The following is a 21285-nucleotide window of genomic DNA, read 5'->3' as shown; positions in this document are numbered from 1 at the left end:
GTTTTGGGCATTTGATTATTTTTTTTCTAAATTATATTTAAAATTATGTTTTTGTTCTGTTTTGATCATTAATTGTTAAAAAAATAAATAAAAATGGCCAATGTGTTAATTTTTTATTTCTTTAATAAAGATATGGTATTATTTTATGATGATACATTAGTGTTATTGTTAATTTTTAAACGTAAGTGATTAAAATATAACTTTAGCTATGATTTTGAAAAGAAAAATAGTTAGATGATTAAAATAAAACTACGAAAATAATTAGATAACTAAATGTGTACTTTACTTTTTAATTACTAGCCTCGATTGAGTAGAAACGGGAGGTGTTCAGCTTAACAAAGCCATGCCATGCTAAAATTTAAATACTAAAATAAAGCAAAAGTAATAATTTTACTATTAAATATGTAATTTATTTTATTTTATCTTTGGGTATTTAGAAAAGAATTTAAAGAAGTATTATAAGTAAATTCTTAGTTTTTGTATAAATGTTTTGTGGACATACCCAAATAAGCATCTAATCTTTCAAATTGAACACTTAAAGACTTTAATAATGGATTTTAAGAGAAATAACTATAAAATTATTAAAGAAAATGAGTAGTCTTCAGATAAAATTTAAATTCTTAAAAATTTATCTACTCCATTTCTTTATGTATTCAATCTCTGAAAGTTCTGTGAATATGTTTAAATAAAGTTTTGTAATACACTCATGAAATCGATCATGAACTATTTATAAGTTAATAAAGTTTAATTAAAAATTTAGCTTATGTCATATAAACATTTTTCTCAATTAGTATATGAAATTCTCTTGTCCAAATTTGATATTTGTATTTTTTATTATAATATTTTTTTATCTGAAAATTAATAATACAAATAAATAATTGTAAAACTTAAAACATATATAAAATCTAAAAAATATAAGATTCACTAAAATTCAAAAAAAAAGTATAGTAAGAAAAAATCAGAAGATTTCAAATATACATACTTTGTTTTCAATAAAAAGATTAAGTAAATATATTATATAAATCATGTTTATAAATAGTGATTAAGTTAGTACTGAATAGTAACATATGTAAATTCCTTACGAGTTTTATTCATATAAAAATTTTAAAATATTTTTTTTAAATAAGAATTTGAATATATATAGATATATATTCAATACATAAAAACAAAATCTTAACTGTTAGAGACCTTCATAAAAACAAAATTTTCAATAAAATCTTACACTTTTTTATATATAAATGTTTATGTTATATATATATATAGTTATATTGAAGAATAATAATTTTTATTTAAACGTTTAAATTTATTTAATTTTTAATTAAAATTTATATAGTTTATTGTCAATCATGATTAGATTAAAATAACACATGTATTTAATAAAATAAAAATATATGTTGATAATACCATTCAAACCAACCAAACAAAGCACAAGTCTTTGAAAAATGCCCCGAAATTAAAGGTCTAAATAGAAAAACTAGAAAAAGTCTAACCACTAAAATATAGTAAAAGAGAGAGAAAAAGGAGTAAAAATGGAAAAGAACACTCCACGTAGTAAAACTGTAAAAATGAAAAAAATCTAACCCAGTCTCTCAGCATTATAACAACTCAACGGGCAGGCACCACTCCCGAAAAGTTAATCCATCAATCCCTAGCCTCTCTCTCTCTCGAAGCCCAAATCAATGGCTTCACGTCGGCTCTTCGGTTCATTCCTCCGCTCTACTTCTCGCCGATCTCTGTCTAGATCGTCAAACGCTAACCCTCTTCTGTCTTCTCCGATTCCTACGCGTCGTCCTATTCCCTGCTCTTACTTGCTCTCACGCGACGCTGAGTACGCCACATCTGCTGCTGCTGCTGCAGCCGCTTCTTCTGTTCCATCGCAGCCTCCTTCCGCTAAGAAAGGCGGCGGAAAAGGTAAGATCACCGATGAATTTACTGGAGCAGGAGCAATCGGTCAGGTTTGTCAAGTGATCGGTGCCGTCGTTGATGTGAGATTCGATGAAGGTTTGCCTCCTATTTTGACGGCCCTTGAGGTGATGGACCACTCGATCCGGCTTGTGCTGGAAGTAGCACAGCATTTGGGTGAAAACATGGTTAGGACCATTGCTATGGATGGAACAGAGGGACTTGTTAGAGGGCAGCCTGTCCTCAATACCGGATCTCCGATCACTGTAATTTTCCTCTTCTCTTTTAAGTGTTATTTTTTTTTTGTAAACGCGGTAATGTCGGAAATTGGAACTTCGAGATGCTGTGAAATTAAGATAAATATGATTATATTATATATCTGAGTTATTTTCTAGAATCAGTGATTCTTTTACCGAAAGTATTAGGCATCTAATTCAAATACAATGCTTTATTCTTCAGCTTACTATTAATCTTTTTACCATTTTCAATTGTCTGCCGTACTCTATTTTTGTGGTTGAATTTCACTTAATCATGTTTGCTTGTTCTTTTCAGGTGCCTGTTGGTAGAGCTACTCTTGGTCGAATCATTAATGTAATTGGAGAGCCTATTGACGAGAAAGGCGAACTTAGTTAGGGTTTTGCCAGAATTTTAATAGTTTGAACAATGTATTGTATACTGGTGCAATAATCTAAAGGACTGTTTAATTTTTAACAGAAACCGACCACTACTTGCCCATTCACAGGGAGGCACCAGCTTTTGTCGATCAAGCTACTGAACAGCAGATCCTTGTCACTGGCATTAAGGTACTAGTTAATGCTTGGAATTATGTATTTCTTTGATGCCATGCTATTCTTGTTTCCTCTCTTTCTAATTGAAATATGTTATCCTGTTTCAGGACAAGCTTCTATTTACACATTCTGTTGTCTGAATCTGGATGAGTTTGTCTTTTACAAAACCCTTTTATCTTGTTTTATTTTGTAGGTTGTTGACCTCCTTGCCCCATATCAAAGAGGGGGAAAGATTGGACTTTTCGGTGGTGCTGGTGTAGGAAAGACTGTGCTTATTATGGAACTTATCAACAATGTTGCTAAAGCTCATGGTTGGTTTTAGGTTATATTTGTTGTTGGTTCACAGTTTTCACATTGGTTATTGTTCTTATATTAGTAGTTTCTGTACATAGGTGGTTTCTCTGTGTTTGCTGGCGTTGGAGAACGCACAAGAGAGGGCAATGACTTGTATAGGGAAATGATTGAGAGTGGTGTCATCAAGCTAGGTGACAAGCAGGTAAAATGCCAGACATCTTATTCATCTTGTCCAGATTTCTGTATTTTGTTGCATCCAATCTTTGTGATTTTTCTTTTTTGTGTAATTCCAGGCTGAAAGCAAGTGTGCTCTTGTCTATGGTCAAATGAACGAGCCACCTGGTGCTCGTGCTCGTGTTGGCCTTACTGGTTTGACTGTGGCTGAACACTTCCGTGATGCTGAAGGGCAGGATGTTCTTCTCTTTTTTGACAATATTTTCCGATTTACTCAAGTGAGTTGGCTTATTTTGGAAGCTTTTGAAACACTTCACTTTATGTGTTATATGTTGCCTGATGGTTTGAATTTTGTGCATTTTTTCCAGGCAAACTCAGAAGTGTCTGCTTTGCTTGGTCGTATTCCATCTGCTGTCGGTTACCAACCGACATTGGCTACTGATCTTGGAGGCCTTCAAGAGCGTATTACCACCACCAAGAAAGGTTCTATCACTTCTGTGCAAGCCATTTATGTGCCTGCTGATGACTTGACTGATCCAGCTCCTGCAACAACCTTTGCTCACTTGGATGCTACAACTGTGTTGTCTCGTCAGGTACTGTACACATCTGTATGTTTTTTGAAGGGGCTTTATCTGATGTTACCTTATGATTAACTGCTGCTCTTTGCTCAGAACACTTTGTTTCTTTATTTTGTCAGATCTCTGAGCTTGGTATTTACCCTGCTGTTGATCCTTTGGATTCTACATCTCGTATGCTCTCTCCACATATCTTGGGTGAGGAACATTACAATACCGCTCGTGGTGTGCAGAAGGTTCTCCAAAACTACAAGAACTTGCAAGATATCATTGCCATTTTGGGGATGGACGAGCTCAGTGAAGACGATAAATTAACTGTAGCTCGTGCTCGTAAGATCCAAAGGTTCTTGAGCCAGCCCTTCCATGTAGCAGAAGTATTCACTGGTGCCCCCGGCAAGTATGTGGAGTTGAAAGAGAGCATCACCAGCTTCCAGGTACACGATTTTATCTCTGCATGGCTTCTTGTATAGTATGCTATGACAAACATAAAAATTGATTAGTTGTAATGAACGGATCCATTTTATTATATCCTCCATTACTTGTACCAAATTTTTGAATGCATTAGTAGATGTTATAATGAAGTGGCCAAGCCCATATGAGATATATGGGTAATGTTGGCTTATATTAGGGCAAATAAATGCAATGTGATCTGTACGGCCAAACCCAGATATGTAGAAAATGGTAGTTACTTGGATACGTGTCAACTTGTGGTGGGTTACACAGATAATATTAATCCAATTTTATGAGAATTCATTGACAAGGTCCATAACAGTTTTGGGTAAAACATATGTTGCCAAGAAAACCTATCCAATTATTCTAGTGGCTGCTATGTGTGTAGTGTTGTTGTTTATCATGTATGTTTCATGCGTGCATCATCATTAGTCGAATTTTAGTTGCATAGCTTGTGGTTTTAGCGGCAGTAATTCTTAATAACCATGATTCTTATAGGGCGTGTTGGACGGAAAGTACGATGATCTTTCAGAGCAGTCATTTTACATGGTTGGAGGAATAGAGGAAGTCATTGCCAAGGCAGACAAGATTGCCAAGGAATCTGCAGCCTAAGTAAATCCATACATGATGCGACGATGCCTGCCTTTGTTCTATCTCTTGGTTAGGTGCAAAAATAATGTAGGTGGTGTTGGCCTTGCCATTGGCAGCAACAGGACTGTTCATTTTTTGCGATCAAATGTACCAGGGTGTTTTTCTTATTTGTGCTCCAACGATTTTCCTCGTCAATGGAGGAAATAGAATCTCAAACCCCTCTTTTTTATATATATTTAATAAGGGAAAAAACAGCGGATGTGTACATTTTTTTTACCTGGTTCCTTAAAAAACGCTGTATGGCCATTTGGGTGACTTCAGATGCTGTTTTGAAATGCAATCGGAACCGTGATATTTCTTAAACGTTGAACCCTGGGTGGGATCAAAGCACCTGCCGGACTTGAATCATGGATAAAACTGATAAGTTTTCTGTTAAATTATTTATAATTTTTCGAGCTTTGCTTAACCTATTAAATAATTATCTACCTGTTATACGCTTAACTAAAAATCCACTGCCTCTTAATTCACACTGACACCGTTGAAAAATGGAGCTTCAAGTCTGAAGCTAGTTTCTGAATTTGTTTTGATATTGCAATCCTTTTGTGTTCATATCTTAAATGGCTCACAACAAAAGGGAAATACAGTTGGTATAAACGAAGATAGCATATTTCTTCATCTTCTTGAGGCAAAATTAGGGAAAATATCAACAAGCATCCTACATCTTCTATTTTCGACATTTCCCCCCTCATTGTCTTCTCCTAATCCATCGATAATTATAGTATGTAATAATGAGAACTTGAAGAATTTTTTCAGTGACTTGCATCTTAGAAATGTTGTACCATATTAAAGAATCGATGATGACTAGTTGAGCATAAAATATTATTTTTAAGAATATTTCGTCATATATTCTATATTTGAAAATCCAACTAATTCTTCAATTATGAAAAAGTATTTAATAGAAACAAATTACTGAGGTTGCGGGATGATGCGAGTAGACTGTTTTCTCCCAATGCAAATTTGAGCCTGATAAAAAGCAAATGGATTTGAGACAACATTAGAATTAGCAGGGAGAATGTGAGTTGGCATAAGATCATTTGGTTCCCTTCCCACATACCAAAATTTTCCTTAATTTCGTGGATGGTCATCCTCGATAAGCTGCCAACTAGAGACCGGCTTATTCGTTTTGGTGTGGTTAATGATGATGCTTGTGTTGTTTGTGGTTCTAGTATGAAATCGCGCAACCATTTATTTGCAGATTGCTCATATGCTAAGAATGTTTGGAATGTTGTCCTGGGGTTATGTGGGATTCATAGCATTGCTGACAGTTGGGACCAACGCCTTAATTGGTTGGTTGTGAGTATGAAGGGTAAATCGCTTCGAACAAGAATTTTAAAGTTGGCCTGGACTGGTTTTCTGTATCACGTGTGGGAAGAACGCAATTTCAGGTTATTCAGGGGCATTTCTCGATCAAGTGAGGATACTGTAAAAAGAATTAAGGAAGCAGTGAAAATTAAATTGTATAGCCTTAGTTTACACATTATAGATGATGGTAATAGAGACATGTACATAAACTGGGGACTGATATAGATTGAGATTGTTCTCTTGTAGCAGCTTTGCTGCATTTTCTTTGGATGAAATATAACTTATTTATCCAAAAAAGAAAAGAAAAAAAAAGAAAAGAAAAAGTATTTAATAACATTATTTATGATAATATTCTATAAACTCAACATGATAGAGAAAACAAGAGAGAGAGAATAGGAGAGGTTCTAAATTTTTGTTTAAATGTGCTTAATATAAGAACCAAGCTTAATTATCCAAAAAAAAAAAAAAAACCAAGCTTGATATTTATAAGAAGGTACTAGTTATAACTAATAAAAAGTGACTCAGAAAAGTAACGTATTAAAAATAAAAATAGTTTTTAAAGATTTTTTTTTGTAAAATTTAAAACAAGTTAAAAGTAATTTCTAACAATTAAAATATTTTTACTTTAATTAAATTTAAAAATTATCCATTAAACCATTTATTATTCTTAAACTCTTTCAGAAATTCAATAAAATAAAAAGTACTACACAAAAATTAGACTTAATTTTTATGCTTACAAGTCCAACACCTTAATTGACTTTTACAATTTTAATAAATTATATTGACTTATAAATAAATTCTCTTCTCATAATTTCTCCACAAAAATATGAGATTTGATTTTTTTTAAAAATACATCAATTTCTTACAACATTAAATGCATGTCTCATCCTCCCGATTGATGTCACAGTTCCTTCAAATAGTTCATCAATCAACCCCTCGATATCTTCAGCTTGATATTTCATGTACTTCTCTTGTTGTTTACCTTTATTAATATGTGAACTGAATCTTCCCAAGAAGGCCCTGTATGCCGGGATCACAACTGCCGATATCGAAACTCTAAGCTCCGATTTAAGCTGTTTGTCGCTCACCATCCATGCGCTCTGCGTCTTATGGATTTCGTCGAACAAGGCGTTGAAGCTCTTGAACCTTTCTTTCAATATTGACTTGGACACCTTCCCATTCACTTGCATACCCTCTTGGCTCATGCACTGCAACACCTTGCCCCATGTCTCTCTTTGATAGTTCTTATGGTACTGCCTTAAATCCGAAGATTGTTTCCACAACCATTCGTCGCCCATCACTTCATAGATGTCGTTGGAGCTCTTGATTTTCTGCAACATGTACCTCCCGTTGTTCATCAAGAAAATGTAACGCAATGACGGGTCACAGTACAACTTTGATTTCATGTCGATGTTGGCGTCTAATAAGTCCATCACCAACATCAACTCTTTTGCGAAATGGGAGGTGTTGGTGCTCTCACCATTGTCCTCGGTTGCATTCTTAGGCTCTCGCTTGGTCGATCCCTCCGTCTCGTAGTGTTGCTGATATATTTTCTCTAGTGTGTCCTTGTAATCGCAAGCATACTTTAAATAATACATGGTGTATCGAGTAAGGGGGTGGACTGCACCGTTTGCCACCGGGATTCTCCCGTTATCGCTCTTGATCGAATTCTCAAGCTCACAGAAAATACTTACAGTTGCTTCGCCGATCCTGCATTACGTCTCGGGTATCAAATCCTTTGCAGATAAGTCATTACCGATAACAGAAATCAAATCACACAATGTCTCGTATATGTCTAAGAACTTGAATAGTTTCTCCGTGGAGTACTGTTTGATCAAAAGCAGAGCATTTGGGAAATTAAGAAGCTTTACGGTCAAGGATGTAGCCAGATCGCAGAACAACCTCTGAGCGATCGGAGCATGTTCGAATATCGAGTCGCAAAGCTTGCGTTCGATGGAGAAGAGATTAGTCGTGCAATATTTGACGATGTGAACCCAATTATCGATCTCTCCTTCCTGTGTTGCCCATTCCATCCATTGAAAGTCCTCCATATTGATGTTTTCGTACCCTTGCTTGCGGAACTCAGCGTGCAATGCGTTCAGCCTAAGAGCCGTGTAAGCGACGCAGCATTCGGACTCGTGCCCTGCTAAGATCATAACGGTGGCGACTTGTTTCATAACGACCTTCGATCCGGGCGGAAAATACGGGAACTCGATCTCGATTTCATGTTGATTTGAGTTGAAGACGGATTGCTTGGGAGTCTTCGGAGTTTTGGAGTCCATTATAGTCGCATTGCAGCTGCGTTTCCAAATGTCTAGAAGAGTCTGGAACTCGGTTTCCAACAACGACATTGCATGTTGGAAGACCGATCCCGCTCGAATTAGAACAACCGTTGGCCAAAGAATTTATGAAAGGCGGGTTACTGCCTCGAAAAACGATGAATCGTCGTCCTGGTTATGGCCAAACTTAGCCGAGGCTTCCCTCCTTTCGTACGTCGCGATCATGGAATCAGTCATCTTCAGAAATGGCTCGACGATATCGGAAACTTCAGGGGATATCGACTTATCTTGAGCCAAAACTAAGCTTTCAATGAATTGATCTACCTGTTCCAGGATCTGGTCATGCTTCAATCCGTGTTCCAACATTATCTCATCGGACCCTGTAACATGACCATCAGGCTCCTTTGGCTTAACATTCTCTAATTTGAAACTGGATGTCTCTAATTCGAATTTGGTCCGCCATCTTCCGAATCTCGGAAAGCCTCCAGACTTTTCACCGATGAGGATCTTCTCCATGTTTTTTGCTCGATATTTTCTCGTTTTTGTGAAGATTAGATAGTTTTTGGAGGGAATCCATGCCTGTGTCCTGCCTTATGACCATTCTTTTTTGGGAGGTCATAGTTATAATCCAACTATAATCACACATTATTAAATATAATAATCCATTATATAAAAATATAGTTTAAACATTTCAAAATTAGTAAAGTTGACCCCTTTTCCTCCCAAAGATTTTCATTTAAGTGAAAATTAACCCCAACATTGTATGTTTACATAATATTTGAATGTATCACCTACTAAACTTGACAGCACCAACCATGACCTGCTTCTCACATTCATGTGTAGTGTTGGAATGTTTATTTACTTACAGGGTAACTAACTTCTGAGACCGTTTTCTCTTATAGGATATCAAGAGACAAGAAGTCTGTCGAAACTAAAATAAGACTGTAGTGATGAAATCATGATTTTATGTTGCAAAGATATCAAGAGACAAAATATTCGTCGCAACTGTAAGAAGACTGTAATGATGAAATCATGATTTTTATGTTATGAAGATAAATTTTAAAAATTTAAGGGACGAAAATATATTTTTAATAAAAGAATATAAAAAATATCTAAATTATATAAAAGTTAAAAAATTTTAGAAGTACAATCGCCCTTAGTTTATCTAGACAAAAGGAGTTTATAGTATAAATAGCCCTCGCTCCCAATCTAGAGTTTAACAGACTAACAAAAAAAAAATCTTTTTTTTTTATCGTTGATTAAAGATAGTATGAACCCTAAACCTGATGCTGAAATTGAAGAATATTCCAAATTGTTGAAAACAAAACAGAGAAAGGTTTGACCAAATCCAAAAGAAAAGTGGGAATAGATTAAAAAAAATTAATAATAGCGTAAATCATATTGGTTGCTACTGAACTTTAAGTCATTTTAGCTTTAGTCACCAAACTTTTAAAATTTGCATTATAATAACTACATTTTTAATTTGATTTCGTTATTGTCACTTTTGTTTTGACAACCGTTGCTCCTTCAAATGTCGATCAAGTATTGTTCGATAATTCTTATGATCGAAAAATTCATCAAATTTTTATTCTTTTTCTCTTTACTTTTTATGATTTAAATTTGTTACTAAACCTTTCGATTAAAACTAAAAAGCTAAAATCTTTTAATTTATCATTGTAAATCATCAAAAATCAAACTATGTTAATCTTCTGATCAAACGAAATATTTCTACCTCTAAAATTTATATACGATTATTTTATTTATTAAAAACTTATCAAAATTGAGATAAGTAATTTTTATTTATTTATATTTATTATCGGATGTTATTGATGGTTGTGGATAGTATTCGGAAGAACACAAAAAAATGATGACCAAAGAAGGAATAATGACTGTCAATTCAAATGAAAAAAAAGAGAGAAGAATTTTATTAGATTTTTTTTGGTGTGTAACATAATTTTATTAACTACAACTAACAAGAATGATCATAATGAGAGAGTTAAAAGTTTAGTAACTGTAATGTAAGTTTTAATAGTTTGGTGATAAAAGTAAAATAATCCTAAACTCTTAGTGACTGTCAGCGTAGTTTATCCTAAATAATATTATATTACAGAGAGTGCCCTGAATATTCTTCCTACCCATCAAAATGTCTTCTTTCAGCTGCCCATTTGGTCTACTGAAAGATGCGTTTCCATTAGTACTACAACCCTCGCCAACATCTGACCTTCATTTATACGACTCTTCGTCCCCACCTTTGTTAGAAAGACCAAAATCTCTGTGACATAAAGCGGTTGCAATGTGTATATCAAGATCCCTGCGACAGCACCATGCATTCCTTCGATCAAGGAAGTTATTGCAAAAGGCATAAGCGTGAATGTCACCGTATAATATCCCCAACTTAACATGTAAGATGTTGTACCAATCCAAACAATCAATGCTTTGGATGGTCCATTGGCTGATAACTCGAGAACAACTCTAAACCGATTAATGCATGTAAATCTCAACCTTGTTTCTTCTTCTTCTGCAGCTCGTATTCTCGCTTGCTAGATATGAAGCTGTCATTGATGCTTACATGGATGGCCTTGAGGCTTCCGGGCTGTGTGATCTCTCTAGAGCTTCCTTCTTTGTCTGTCGGGTAGACACCCTCTTTGACAAAATTAACTTCAGTATATGTTGGAGTTTACTCGCATCGTGTCATGGTTACTATTTTTTAGGCCGCAGTAGCTCAAGCAGCTCTGGCATACCAGCTCTACCAGAAGAAATTCTCTGGTCCAAGATGGGAGGCTTTAGTGAAGAAGGGAGACAAGAAACAGAGGTTGCTGTGGGCCTCTACTAGTATAAAGAACCCTGCCTACCCCGACACTCTTATACGTCGCTCCTCTTATTGGTCCTGACACGGTGAGCTATCTTTCTTGTTCAATAAAGCACGTGATTTTTGACGTCTTTTGGTGAATAATCACGTGATGTGTTTTGGTGAATTAATTTTGTTGCAGGTTTCAACCACGCCGGACCGTTTCGAGGACAATCGATGCGAATGTGTCTGAAGCTGAAGGCATCTATAGTGCACTTGAGAGGTTGGGGATTGATTGGGCCTACGTCGGCTCACAGCTGGAAGACGAGGGAGTGGAGTCTTTCAAGAAGAGCTTCGACAGCCTTCTTGACACCCTGCAAGAGAAAGCAAACTCTGTTAAATTGGTTAGCATGTAAAAACCCATTCTGATATTGTGGCTGAGCTGTTTTTGAGCGAGACGGTCAAATATTGTGGAACACAAATTGTGTTAATTTTTGTTTAATGAAAAGTTGATTTTATGCTTATTGTGCTTTCCCTCTATCAATAACTTTCTGCTTATTGTGAGCGACAGTCAAATATTTTAATATAATGGGCCAAATTTGCTAATTTGGAAATGTTTAAATTATTTTTTACATAATAATTGTGGTTAGTCGTCCTGTTTAAATTTGCTAATTTTGAAGTGTTTAAATTATCTTCTACATAATTAGAGCACGGTACTTATTTCAATTCTATGAATGAAGATTTTCTTAACGCTCAAACAAATAACTAGAAAAAGTCTAGATAAATTGGTCAAACAACGTTTTTCAAGGAATACGAAAAAAAATGTACGAATCGGCTTTGAGCTTTCCCTTATTAAATAACTAAAAACAGAGGGTTTTGTGTTCCATTTCCTCTTTAATACTCTTGAGCAACATCATTAGAACATAAACCAAAAGAACTCTGGACCATTTGATGCCAAAAAAATTAAAAGTCCGTTTGCTGGCAATGGCATGGCCACTACCGACTAAATTATTTTCGCAACAAACCAAGAGATAAAACAAAGGTATCATCGTCATACATGGATTTAATTAGGCTGCGGATTCCTTGGCAATCTTGTCTGCCTTGGCAATGACTTCTTCTATTCCTCCAACCATGTAAAATGACTGCTCTGGAAGATCATCGTACTTTCCATCCAACACGCCCTGTACAAGTCGTGATTATTAAGAATTAATGCTTACGAATACCACACAATATACAGTTAATATATCATTAATACTGATGCAAGCATGACACATTCATGTTAAATGACTAAACCTTGTCAATGAATTCTCTTAAAAAAGAGGGTCTGAATATCTATATCAAGAAAATATAAATGTAATTGTCTAAACCACAAGTTGAAATGTATGTCAACCCACATCCAAGGAATTAGCATTTTCAATATATCTGGGTTTAGCCATACAGATCACATTGCCTTTATTTGCTCTATAATGTAAGAAAATATTATCCATGTGTAACATAACTTGGCCACTTATTTTAATAACGAAGGATATCATGCAGTGTATCCACTCATTACAGGTAATTACCCACTTTGTCATGCATACCATAACATACTATACAAGAAGCCAGGCAAAGATAAAATAGAGTACCTGGAAGCTGGTGATGCTCTCTTTCAACTCCACATACTTTCCAGGAGCACCAGTGAACACTTCTGCTACATGGAAAGGCTGGCTCAAGAACCTTTGGATCTTACGAGCACGGGCTACAGTTAACTTATCATCTTCGCTGAGCTCATCCATTCCCAAAATGGCAATGATATCTTGCAAGTTCTTATAGTTTTGGAGAACCTTCTGGACACCACGAGCAGTATTGTAGTGTTCCTCACCCAAGATATGTGGAGAGAGCATACGAGATGTAGAATCCAAAGGATCCACAGCAGGGTAAATACCAAGCTCAGAGATCTGATAAAATAAAGAAAAAATTGTTATGAGCAAAGAGCAGCAGATAATCATAAGGAAACATCAGATAGAGCACCTTCAGAAAACATATAGATATGTACAATACCTGGCGGGACAACACAGTGGTAGCATCCAAGTGAGCAAATGTTGTTGCAGGAGCTGGATCAGTCAAGTCATCAGCAGGCACATAAATGGCTTGCACAGAAGTGATAGAACCTTTCTTGGTGGTGGTAATACGCTCTTGAAGGCCTCCAAGATCAGTAGCCAAAGTCGGTTGGTAACCGACAGCAGATGGAATTCGACCAAGCAAAGCAGACACTTCTGAGTTTGCCTGGGAAAATATGCACACAATTCAAGCCTTCAGCAACATGTAACACATAAAAGTTGCTTGTTTCAAAAGCTTCCAAAATAAGCCAACTCACTTGAGTAAATCGGAAAATGTTGTCAATAAAGAGAAGCACATCCTGCCCTTCAGCGTCACGGAAGTGTTCAGCCACAGTCAAACCAGTAAGGCCAACACGAGCACGAGCACCAGGTGGCTCATTCATTTGACCATAGACAAGAGCGCACTTGCTTTCAGCCTGGAATATACAAAAGAGAAAAATCACAAAGATAAGAGGCAACAAGATACAGAAATCTGGACAAGATGAATAAGATGCCTGGTATTTACCTGCTTGTCACCTAGCTTGATGACACCACTCTCAATCATTTCCCTATACAAGTCATTTCCCTCTCTTGTGCGTTCTCCAACGCCAGCAAACACAGAGAAACCACCTATGTACAGAAACTAGTAATATCAGAACAATAACCAATGTGAAAACTGTGAACCAACAACAAATATAACCTAAAACCAACCATGAGCTTTAGCAACATTGTTAATAAGTTCCATAATAAGCACAGTCTTTCCTACACCAGCACCACCGAAAAGTCCAATCTTTCCTCCTCTTTGATATGGGGCAAGGAGGTCAACAACCTACAAAATAAAACAAGATAAAAAGGTTTTCACTGACATAATCTCATCCAGATTCAGACAACAGAATGTGTAAATACAAGTTTGTCCTGAAACATGATAACATATTTCAATGAGAAAGAAATAAATATATAATTTCAGGCATTAATTAGTACCTTAATGCCAGTGACAAGGATCTGTTGTTCAGTAGCTTGATCGACAAAAGCTGGTGCCTCTCTGTGAATGGGCAAGTAGTGATCGGTTTCTATTAAAAAGTAATCAGCCTGTTAGATTTTTATACCAGTATACTGTTCAAACTAAAAAAAAGTAGGCAAATCTCTTACTGAGTTCGCCTTTCTCGTCAATAGGCTCTCCAATAACATTTATGATTCGGCCAAGAGTAGCTCTACCAACAGGCACCTGAAAGAATCGAGCCAGTGAAATTCATGTACAAAAGTATTATATAGTAGACAACTGAAAATGGTAAAAAGCTCAGTAGTAACGAACTCTAGGGTAAAGTAACCGATATGAATTGGATGCCTAATAATTTCAGGGAAAAGAATCACTGAAAAAAACTATCACTAATTCCAGAACATAAATCAGATCCATAATCAGACATTTATCTTAATTTCACTGATCTCCAAGTTTCAATTTCCGACATTATCTCATTTCCAATAGAGAAATATAACACTTAAAAGAAAAGAGGATAATTACGGTGATAGGAGATCCGGTATTGAGGACAGGCTGCCCTCTAACAAGTCCCTCCGTTCCATCCATAGCAATGGTCCTAACCATGTTTTCGCCCAAATGCTGAGCTACTTCCAGCACAAGTCGGATCGAGTGGCCCATCACCTCAAGCGCCGTCAAAATAGGAGGCAAACCTTCATCGAATCTCACATCAACGACGGCACCGATCACTTGGCAAACCTGACCGATTGCTCCTGCTCCAGTAAATTCATCGGTGATCTTACCTTTTCCGCCTCCCTTAGCCGAAAGAGGCTGCGATGGGGCAGGAGAAGCGGCCGCAGCTGCAGATGTGGCGTACCCAGCATCGCGTGAGAGGAAGTAATGACATGGAATAGGAAGGCGGTTAGGAATCGGAGAAGTGAGGCGAGGGTTAGAGTTTGAGGGTCTAGACAGAGACCGGCGAGAAGAGGAGCGGAGGAGAGAACTAAGAAGTCGACGCGAAGCCATTGATTTGGGCTTCCAGGGAGAAGCTAGGGTTTGATGAGATGAACTTCTCTGAGAGTAATATCGGCTCGTTTATTTGTTATAATGACGAGATAGTCGATGAGATTGTTTGGGTTTATTGCAAAATAAGTATTTCAATTATATCCATTTTTTTACTTTAGGTATCAATTCTTCTTCTTCTTCTTTTATGTGTGTGTGTGTGTGAAAGTAGATAGTTCAGAATAATTATTATCTTCTTGATGAGTCATTTAAGTTCTGTGGTTTTTTACTCGTTTTATTAGTAGAAGCAAAATTAGAGCGGTTTTACAATAAAATTTTAGGGTGCGTTTAGTTCACGAAATGTAAGATTATCAGTGAGAATAAAAGATTACCAGGGAATAGGATTACTGGGAATGTTTTATTTTGTGTTTGGTTGGTTTAGCAGGAATGTAAGATTACCGTGTTTGATTAAAGAAATAAAAGATTATTAGAATGTATATTTGACCAAATTGTCCTTATTATATATTTGTATAATATTACAAATTGTAAAATATTTATATATTTTTTAAAAAAATTAAATTTATAATATTTATATAATTTTTTTACAAAATTAAAAATATAAAAAAGGTTTAATGAAAGGGTTAAAAAAATTTTTAACCCCTGAACTTCATATAAAATTTTAATTATAGATTTTTTTTTTGTAAATCTAAAATAATTTAAGGATAAATTTGTAATTTAACATTCGTAGAATTTTTATTATTCAATGACAGAAGAAAGATATTTTTGAAAAAAAATAAAAATTTAAGGGCATTTTAGTCCAAAACGCCGGTAATGTTACAATACCTAAGGGAAGGGAGGTAATGACATTCCCGGTAATATACCCAAAAAATCTACTAATAGTAATAAAACATTACCGGAAATGAGATTCCCGGCCAACCAAACATGGGAATGCCACAATCCTTGAACCAAATACCCCCTTAAAGTTATAAATTTATAATTTTAATTTCACTTTTGAATAGATAGATTTTTGTATTTGAAGTGTTTGATACTAATTTTTAATATAGATTTTTTTTATTTCTTGAAAATCAAAATGAACTTTTTCTTGTTTATTTTCTTAGCAAATTGGAAAGATAAAAGGAAGAAAATTATTGGAGGTATTGTGTCACGCATTTATTAATTACAATTTTTATAAACGAATTATCTGAAAATAGTCACAAAATGGAAATGTTATACATTTAGATCATAAATGTAGACACTCAAAATAAAAAATATAGCTTATAGATATATTTTAAAATAATTTTTTTATTTTTATTGTTTTTTATGAAATTTTTTTTTGAAATGAAATACCAATCTTTTATTGAACGATAATAAATTTTAATCATAATTTTGATATTTTTTTAAAATTAAACCCTAAATTTTGTTTAATATCAATCATTAACTCGATAATTTTTCGTATTTTAAATACTTCAATAACGTGTTGCTCAAATCTTATCACAAGTGATATAATAGTAAGTCACATTGTCAAAACGACTAAAAATTTGAGTTCATGATTAAATTGAATAATAGGTATATTTATAAAAAAATCATAGTACAAACCCAAAGTTAAAAAGGATGATAAAAAATTGAGTAAATTATATTATATACTACTAATTTTTAAGAAGTGTATTATTTATATTACTGACCTTTTAATTGTTTTAATTATAATATTGAATGCTGATTTTGGCTTCGATTATATAATTTGTTTGTTACCATGCAAACACGTGATGAAATAGATAAAATGACACTATTTTGATGTGATTATTGATGTTCAAAATAACGTTGTTTTAAACATTAAACTTTAGGGTATATCAATTTTGCCACTTAAAATTTGAATTATTCACTTTTAGGCATTTTTCTTTCCCGATTGTTGCTAGTCACTGAACTCCATTTGCAGGAAAATTGATATTAAAACGTTTGCATTTCACTCATCTTTCTTTTACTAGGTATATTTTTTCACAAAACTCACTCAAAACCGATGAAATTAAATAAAAATCCACCATTTTAGTGTTTGAGGTTTTCTCAAATTTGAGGGTTTGGATATTTTTTCAAAAATCTGAACAATGAGAAACATTATTTTGGGAAGACCAACAACATAATTTAAAACTAGCTTAATCATACTATCATTGAAGGAGATGTAGTATTAACGTTTGGTATCAATGGTAGTAAAAAAAATTAATGCCTAAAATTGAAATTTTTAAAATTTAATGATAAAATCAATACTCTTAAAGTTCAATGCTTAAAATGACGTTATTTTTTTTATCAATAGTCACATCAAAACGATGATGTTTTGTCCATATTATCACAATGATGAAAAAGATTCATCCACGTCAGCATACCGCTAAAATTTAACGGCCCAATGAAATAATTAAGGTTGAGCATTTCACCTTGATTCGATTGGTTCCAACCCTACCCGATCCGGTCAAGTTATTTTTTTTTTTTTTTGAAAAATTGATTTATGTCGATTTTTTAAAGCGTCAGGTCGAGTCGAGTATGAGTTAGGGTGAAAAATCCAACCTGACTTGACATAATATTATAATTATCTCTTATATGCTTAGGGATAATTAGAATATTATTCCTTTCAACTTTATTTTTTCTATTAGGTCATTATTGTATATTATAAAAATGAATTATATATATAGGTCGGGTTGAGTGAGAGTTTTAAGTTAAAAAATTAGGTCGAATCGAGTACGGGTGGAGAAATTTAATTTTTGAGTCAAGTTCAGGTGGGTGAAAAACTCGACCCGATCTATAGTCATTCTTAAATATAATTGAATCAAAAATCAAAATCAGTATTATAAGTAAAACAATTAAAAATTATAAACAATATATGGCTTAAAATTCAATAATATTTAATATAATTTGCCTTAAAAAGTAATACAAATGCTGAGATATAATTATAGAAAATAACATAAGATGAATGCTAATATTATGGACGCAAGTCCACCAACTCGGGTCATTAATCGACCACTGTTAAAAATATATTCTAATTGTGTAATTACACACTTAAATTGAATTTATATAAAAGATAAATTTTAAACTATAATCTTAATATATTTTAATCGAACCCTCCCAATTTACAAAAGAATTGAATTAGTAAAATTACAATTAATTTGCTTTTAATACCTTTCCTAAAGAAAATATAACAAGTAAGTGTACAAAATTGAAATTTCATTTAGTTTTTTCATCTTGCTTTTAAGCGAAATAATTCGTTGACCAAACCTATAAACGCCTGATTCAGAGGAAGGTTTGCCTCCTATCTTGACGGCGCTTGAGGTGATGGACCACTCTATCCGGCTTGTGCTGGAAGTAGCTCAGCATTTGGGTGAAAACATGGTTAGGATCATTGCTATGAATGGAACGGAGGGACTTGTTAGAGGGCAGCCTGTCCTCTGTACTGGATCTCCTATCACTGTAATTTTCATCTCCTATTTTGAGTGTTCTATTTTTTTGTTGTTGTTGGAACTTGGTGATACAGTGAAATTAAGATGAATATCTGATTAGAATATAAATCTGAGTTATGTCCTCGAATTAGTGATAAATTTTGTTCAAACCAGCAGAAGATTACTTTTCTTTTCAGTGATTCTTTCCCTGAAGTTATTAGGCCTCTAATTCAAATCCATTACTTTATTCTTCAGTTTGCTACTTCTGAGCTATTTCCCGTTTTCAATTGTCTAGATATGATGCTATTGTGCTTTAATTTAACTAGCTTCTTAATCATGTTTGATTATTCTCCTCAGGTGCCTGTTGGTAGAGCTACTCTTGGTCGAATCATAAATGTCATTGGAGAGCCTATTGATGAGAAAGGCGAACTCAGTAAGAGATTTGCCAACATTTTATTAGTTTGAACAGTGTATTGTATACTGGTATACAAGTCTAACAGACTGACTACTTTTTAATAGAAACCGACCACTACTTGCCCATTCACAGAGAGGCACCAGCTTTTGTCGATCAAGCTACTGAACAGATCCTTGTCACTGGCATTAAGGTACTAATTAATGCTTGGAATTATGTATTTCTTTGATCCCTTGCTATCCTTGTTTTCTCTCTTTCTAATAGAAATATGCTATCCTGTTTCAGGACAAACTTCTATTTACACATTCTTTTGTCTGAATTTGGATGAGATTATGTCAGTCCAAACCTTTTTATCTTTTTTTATTTTGTAGGTTGTCGACCTCCTTGCCCCATATCAAAGAGGAGGAAAGATTGGACTTTTTGGTGGTGCTGGTATAGGAAAGACTGCTTAGTATGTAACTTATCAATAATGTTGATAAAGCTCATGGTTGGTATTATGTTATATTTGCTGTTGGTTCACAGTTTGCAATTGTTTATTGTTTTTATATTACTAGTTTCTGTACATAGGTGGTTTCTCAGTGTTTGCTGGTGTTGGAGAACGCACAAGAGAGGGAAATGACTTGTATAGGGAAATGATCGAGAGTGGTGTCATCAAGCTAGGTGACAAGCAGGTAAATACCAGGCATCTTATTCATCTCGTCCAGATTTCTGTATTTTGTTGTATCTTATCTTTGTGGTTCCCCGCTTTTTTATAATTCCAGGCTGAAAGCAAGTGTGCTCTTGTCTATGGTCAAATGAATGAGCCACCTGGTGCTCTTGCTCGTGTTGGCCTTACTGGTTTGACTGTGGCTGAACACTTCCGTGATGCTGAAGGGAAGGATGTGCTTCTCTTTATTGACAACATTTTCCGATTTACTCAAGTGAGTTGGCATATTTTGGAAGCTTGTGAAACACTTCACTTTATGTGTTACATGTTGCTGATGGTTTGAATTGTGCGCATATTTTCCCAGGCAAATTCAGAAGTGTCTGCTTTGCTTGGTCGAATTCCATCTGCTGTCGGTTACCAACCGACTTTAGCTACTGATCTTGGAGGCCTTCAAGAGCGTATTACCACCACCAAGAAAGGTTCAATCACTTCTGTGCAAGCCATTTATGTGCCTTCTGATGATTTGACTGATCCAGCTCCTGCAACAACCTTTGCTCACTTGGATGCTACAACTGTGTTGTTTCGTCAGGTATTGTGCACATCTATATGCTTTCTGAAGGTGCTCAATCTGATGGTACTTTATGAATACCTGCTGCTCTTTGCTCAGAACTCTTGTTTTCTTTATTTTGTCAGATCTCTGAGCTTGGTATTTACCCTGCTGTAGATTCTTTGGATTCTACATCTCGTATGCTCTCTCCACATATATTGGGTGAGGGACACTATAATACTGCTCGTGGTGTGCAGAAGGTTCTCCAAAACTACAAGAGCTTGCAAGATATCATTGCCATTTTGGGGATGGACGAGCTCAGTGAAGATGATAACTGTAGCTCGTGCTCGTAAGATCCGAAGGTTCTTGAGCCAGCCTTTCCATGTAGCAGAAGTGTTCACTGGTGCCTCTGGCAAGTATGTGGAGTTGAAAGAGGGCATCACCAGCTTCCAGGTACAAATTTTTATTTCTTTACGCAGCTTCTATTATGGTATGTTGTGGCATACATGGGAGAGTGGTTAGTTGTAATGTGCGGATCTGCTGTATAATATTCTTCATTATTAAAACAAGTGGCTAAGTTATGCGACAAATGGATAATATTGGCTTACATTCGAGCAAATAAATGCATTGTGATCTGTAACCCAGATATATTGAAAATGTTTAGTCCTTGTTTGCGGGTTGACATACATTTCAACTCGTAGTTTAGACAGATAATATGAATCCTATCAACGGAATGTATATTGTGTGGTATTAGTAGGCATTAATCACTAATAATCACGACTCTTGCAGGGCGTGTTGGATGGGAAGTATGATGATCTTCCAGAGCAGTCATTTTACATGGTTGGAGGAATAGAGGAGGTCACTGCTAAGGCAGAGAAGATTGCCAAGGAATCCGCAGCCTAAGTATATCCAATCCATCTTTTACCGAGTTTTTCTTTTTCAAAATTATGTTCCTACGATGTTCATCGAGAGTTTGGAGGAGGAAACAGAACCCAAAACCCCTTT

General features: G+C 35.0%; 3 protein-coding genes and 3 pseudogenes across 5 annotated transcripts; 4 read left to right on the top strand and 2 right to left on the bottom strand.

Annotated features, from left to right (window-relative positions):
• Positions 1 to 1629: 1629 nt before the first annotated feature.
• Positions 1630 to 20806, top strand: LOC120134174 (ATP synthase subunit beta, mitochondrial-like). 2 transcript variants are annotated; one of them, XM_039150642.1, is made up of 12 exons: positions 1630 to 2168; positions 2455 to 2530; positions 2617 to 2705; positions 2884 to 3001; positions 3083 to 3186; positions 3278 to 3436; positions 3527 to 3751; positions 3856 to 4167; positions 4682 to 4806; positions 10913 to 10920; positions 14370 to 14372; positions 20796 to 20806. In XM_039150642.1, exons 1-9 carry the CDS (start codon positions 1680 to 1682, stop codon positions 4793 to 4795), a joined length of 1686 nt encoding a protein of 561 aa, XP_039006573.1. In that variant the 5' UTR covers positions 1630 to 1679; the 3' UTR covers positions 4796 to 4806; positions 10913 to 10920; positions 14370 to 14372; positions 20796 to 20806. The 2 variants fall into 2 exon arrangements, with proteins under 2 accessions (XP_039006573.1, XP_039006572.1); XM_039150641.1 differs by lacking the exons at positions 10913 to 10920; positions 14370 to 14372; positions 20796 to 20806 and having other exon boundaries at positions 4682 to 5050.
• LOC120134275 lies at positions 5912 to 6361 on the top strand. The gene has a single exon (XM_039150731.1). The coding sequence runs from the start codon at positions 5912 to 5914 to the stop codon at positions 6359 to 6361; it is 450 nt and encodes a 149-aa protein (XP_039006662.1).
• On the bottom strand, positions 6991 to 8931 carry LOC120134274 (annotated as a pseudogene).
• LOC120134175 (ATP synthase subunit beta, mitochondrial-like) lies at positions 10551 to 15328 on the bottom strand. 2 transcript variants are annotated; one of them, XM_039150644.1, is made up of 10 exons: positions 14801 to 15328; positions 14431 to 14506; positions 14263 to 14351; positions 13993 to 14110; positions 13808 to 13911; positions 13560 to 13718; positions 13244 to 13468; positions 12829 to 13140; positions 12261 to 12384; positions 10551 to 10562 (listed from the first exon to the last, which is right to left on the bottom strand). In XM_039150644.1, the coding sequence occupies exons 1-9, from the start codon at positions 15278 to 15280 to the stop codon at positions 12271 to 12273; spliced, it is 1677 nt and encodes a 558-aa protein (XP_039006575.1). In that variant the 5' UTR covers positions 15281 to 15328; the 3' UTR covers positions 10551 to 10562; positions 12261 to 12270. The 2 variants fall into 2 exon arrangements, with proteins under 2 accessions (XP_039006575.1, XP_039006574.1); XM_039150643.1 differs by lacking the exon at positions 10551 to 10562 and having other exon boundaries at positions 12016 to 12384.
• On the top strand, positions 10559 to 11622 carry LOC120134273 (annotated as a pseudogene).
• LOC120134177 lies at positions 18535 to 21195 on the top strand (annotated as a pseudogene).
• Positions 21196 to 21285: the final 90 nt, after the last annotated feature.

This window comes from Hibiscus syriacus, unplaced genomic scaffold, assembly GCF_006381635.1.
Source record: "Hibiscus syriacus cultivar Baekdansim isolate YM2019G1 unplaced genomic scaffold, ASM638163v2 tig00110597_pilon, whole genome shotgun sequence".
In the NCBI taxonomy this organism is placed as follows: Eukaryota; Viridiplantae; Streptophyta; class Magnoliopsida; order Malvales; family Malvaceae; genus Hibiscus; species Hibiscus syriacus.
This window is presented reverse-complemented; position numbering and strand designations above follow the sequence as displayed.

Bases quoted from the DNA above. Each gene is read 5' to 3' on its own strand.
- LOC120134174 (XM_039150642.1), top strand. From the start codon at position 1,680: ATGGCTTCACGTCGGCTCTTCGGTTCATTCCTCCGCTCTACTTCTCGC. The intron at 2,169-2,454 runs GTAATTTTCCTC...TGTTCTTTTCAG, and splicing joins ATACCGGATCTCCGATCACT to GTGCCTGTTGGTAGAGCTAC. The intron at 3,752-3,855 runs GTACTGTACACA...TTATTTTGTCAG, and splicing joins CAACTGTGTTGTCTCGTCAG to ATCTCTGAGCTTGGTATTTA.
- LOC120134275 (XM_039150731.1), top strand. From the start codon at position 5,912: ATGGTCATCCTCGATAAGCTGCCAACTAGAGACCGGCTTATTCGTTTT.
- LOC120134175 (XM_039150644.1), bottom strand. From the start codon at position 15,280: ATGGCTTCGCGTCGACTTCTTAGTTCTCTCCTCCGCTCCTCTTCTCGC. The intron at 13,912-13,992 runs GTTGGTTTTAGG...TTCTGTACATAG, and splicing joins CAATGTTGCTAAAGCTCATG to GTGGTTTCTCTGTGTTTGCT. The intron at 13,469-13,559 runs GTGAGTTGGCTT...ATATTTTCCCAG, and splicing joins ACATTTTCCGATTTACTCAA to GCAAACTCAGAAGTGTCTGC.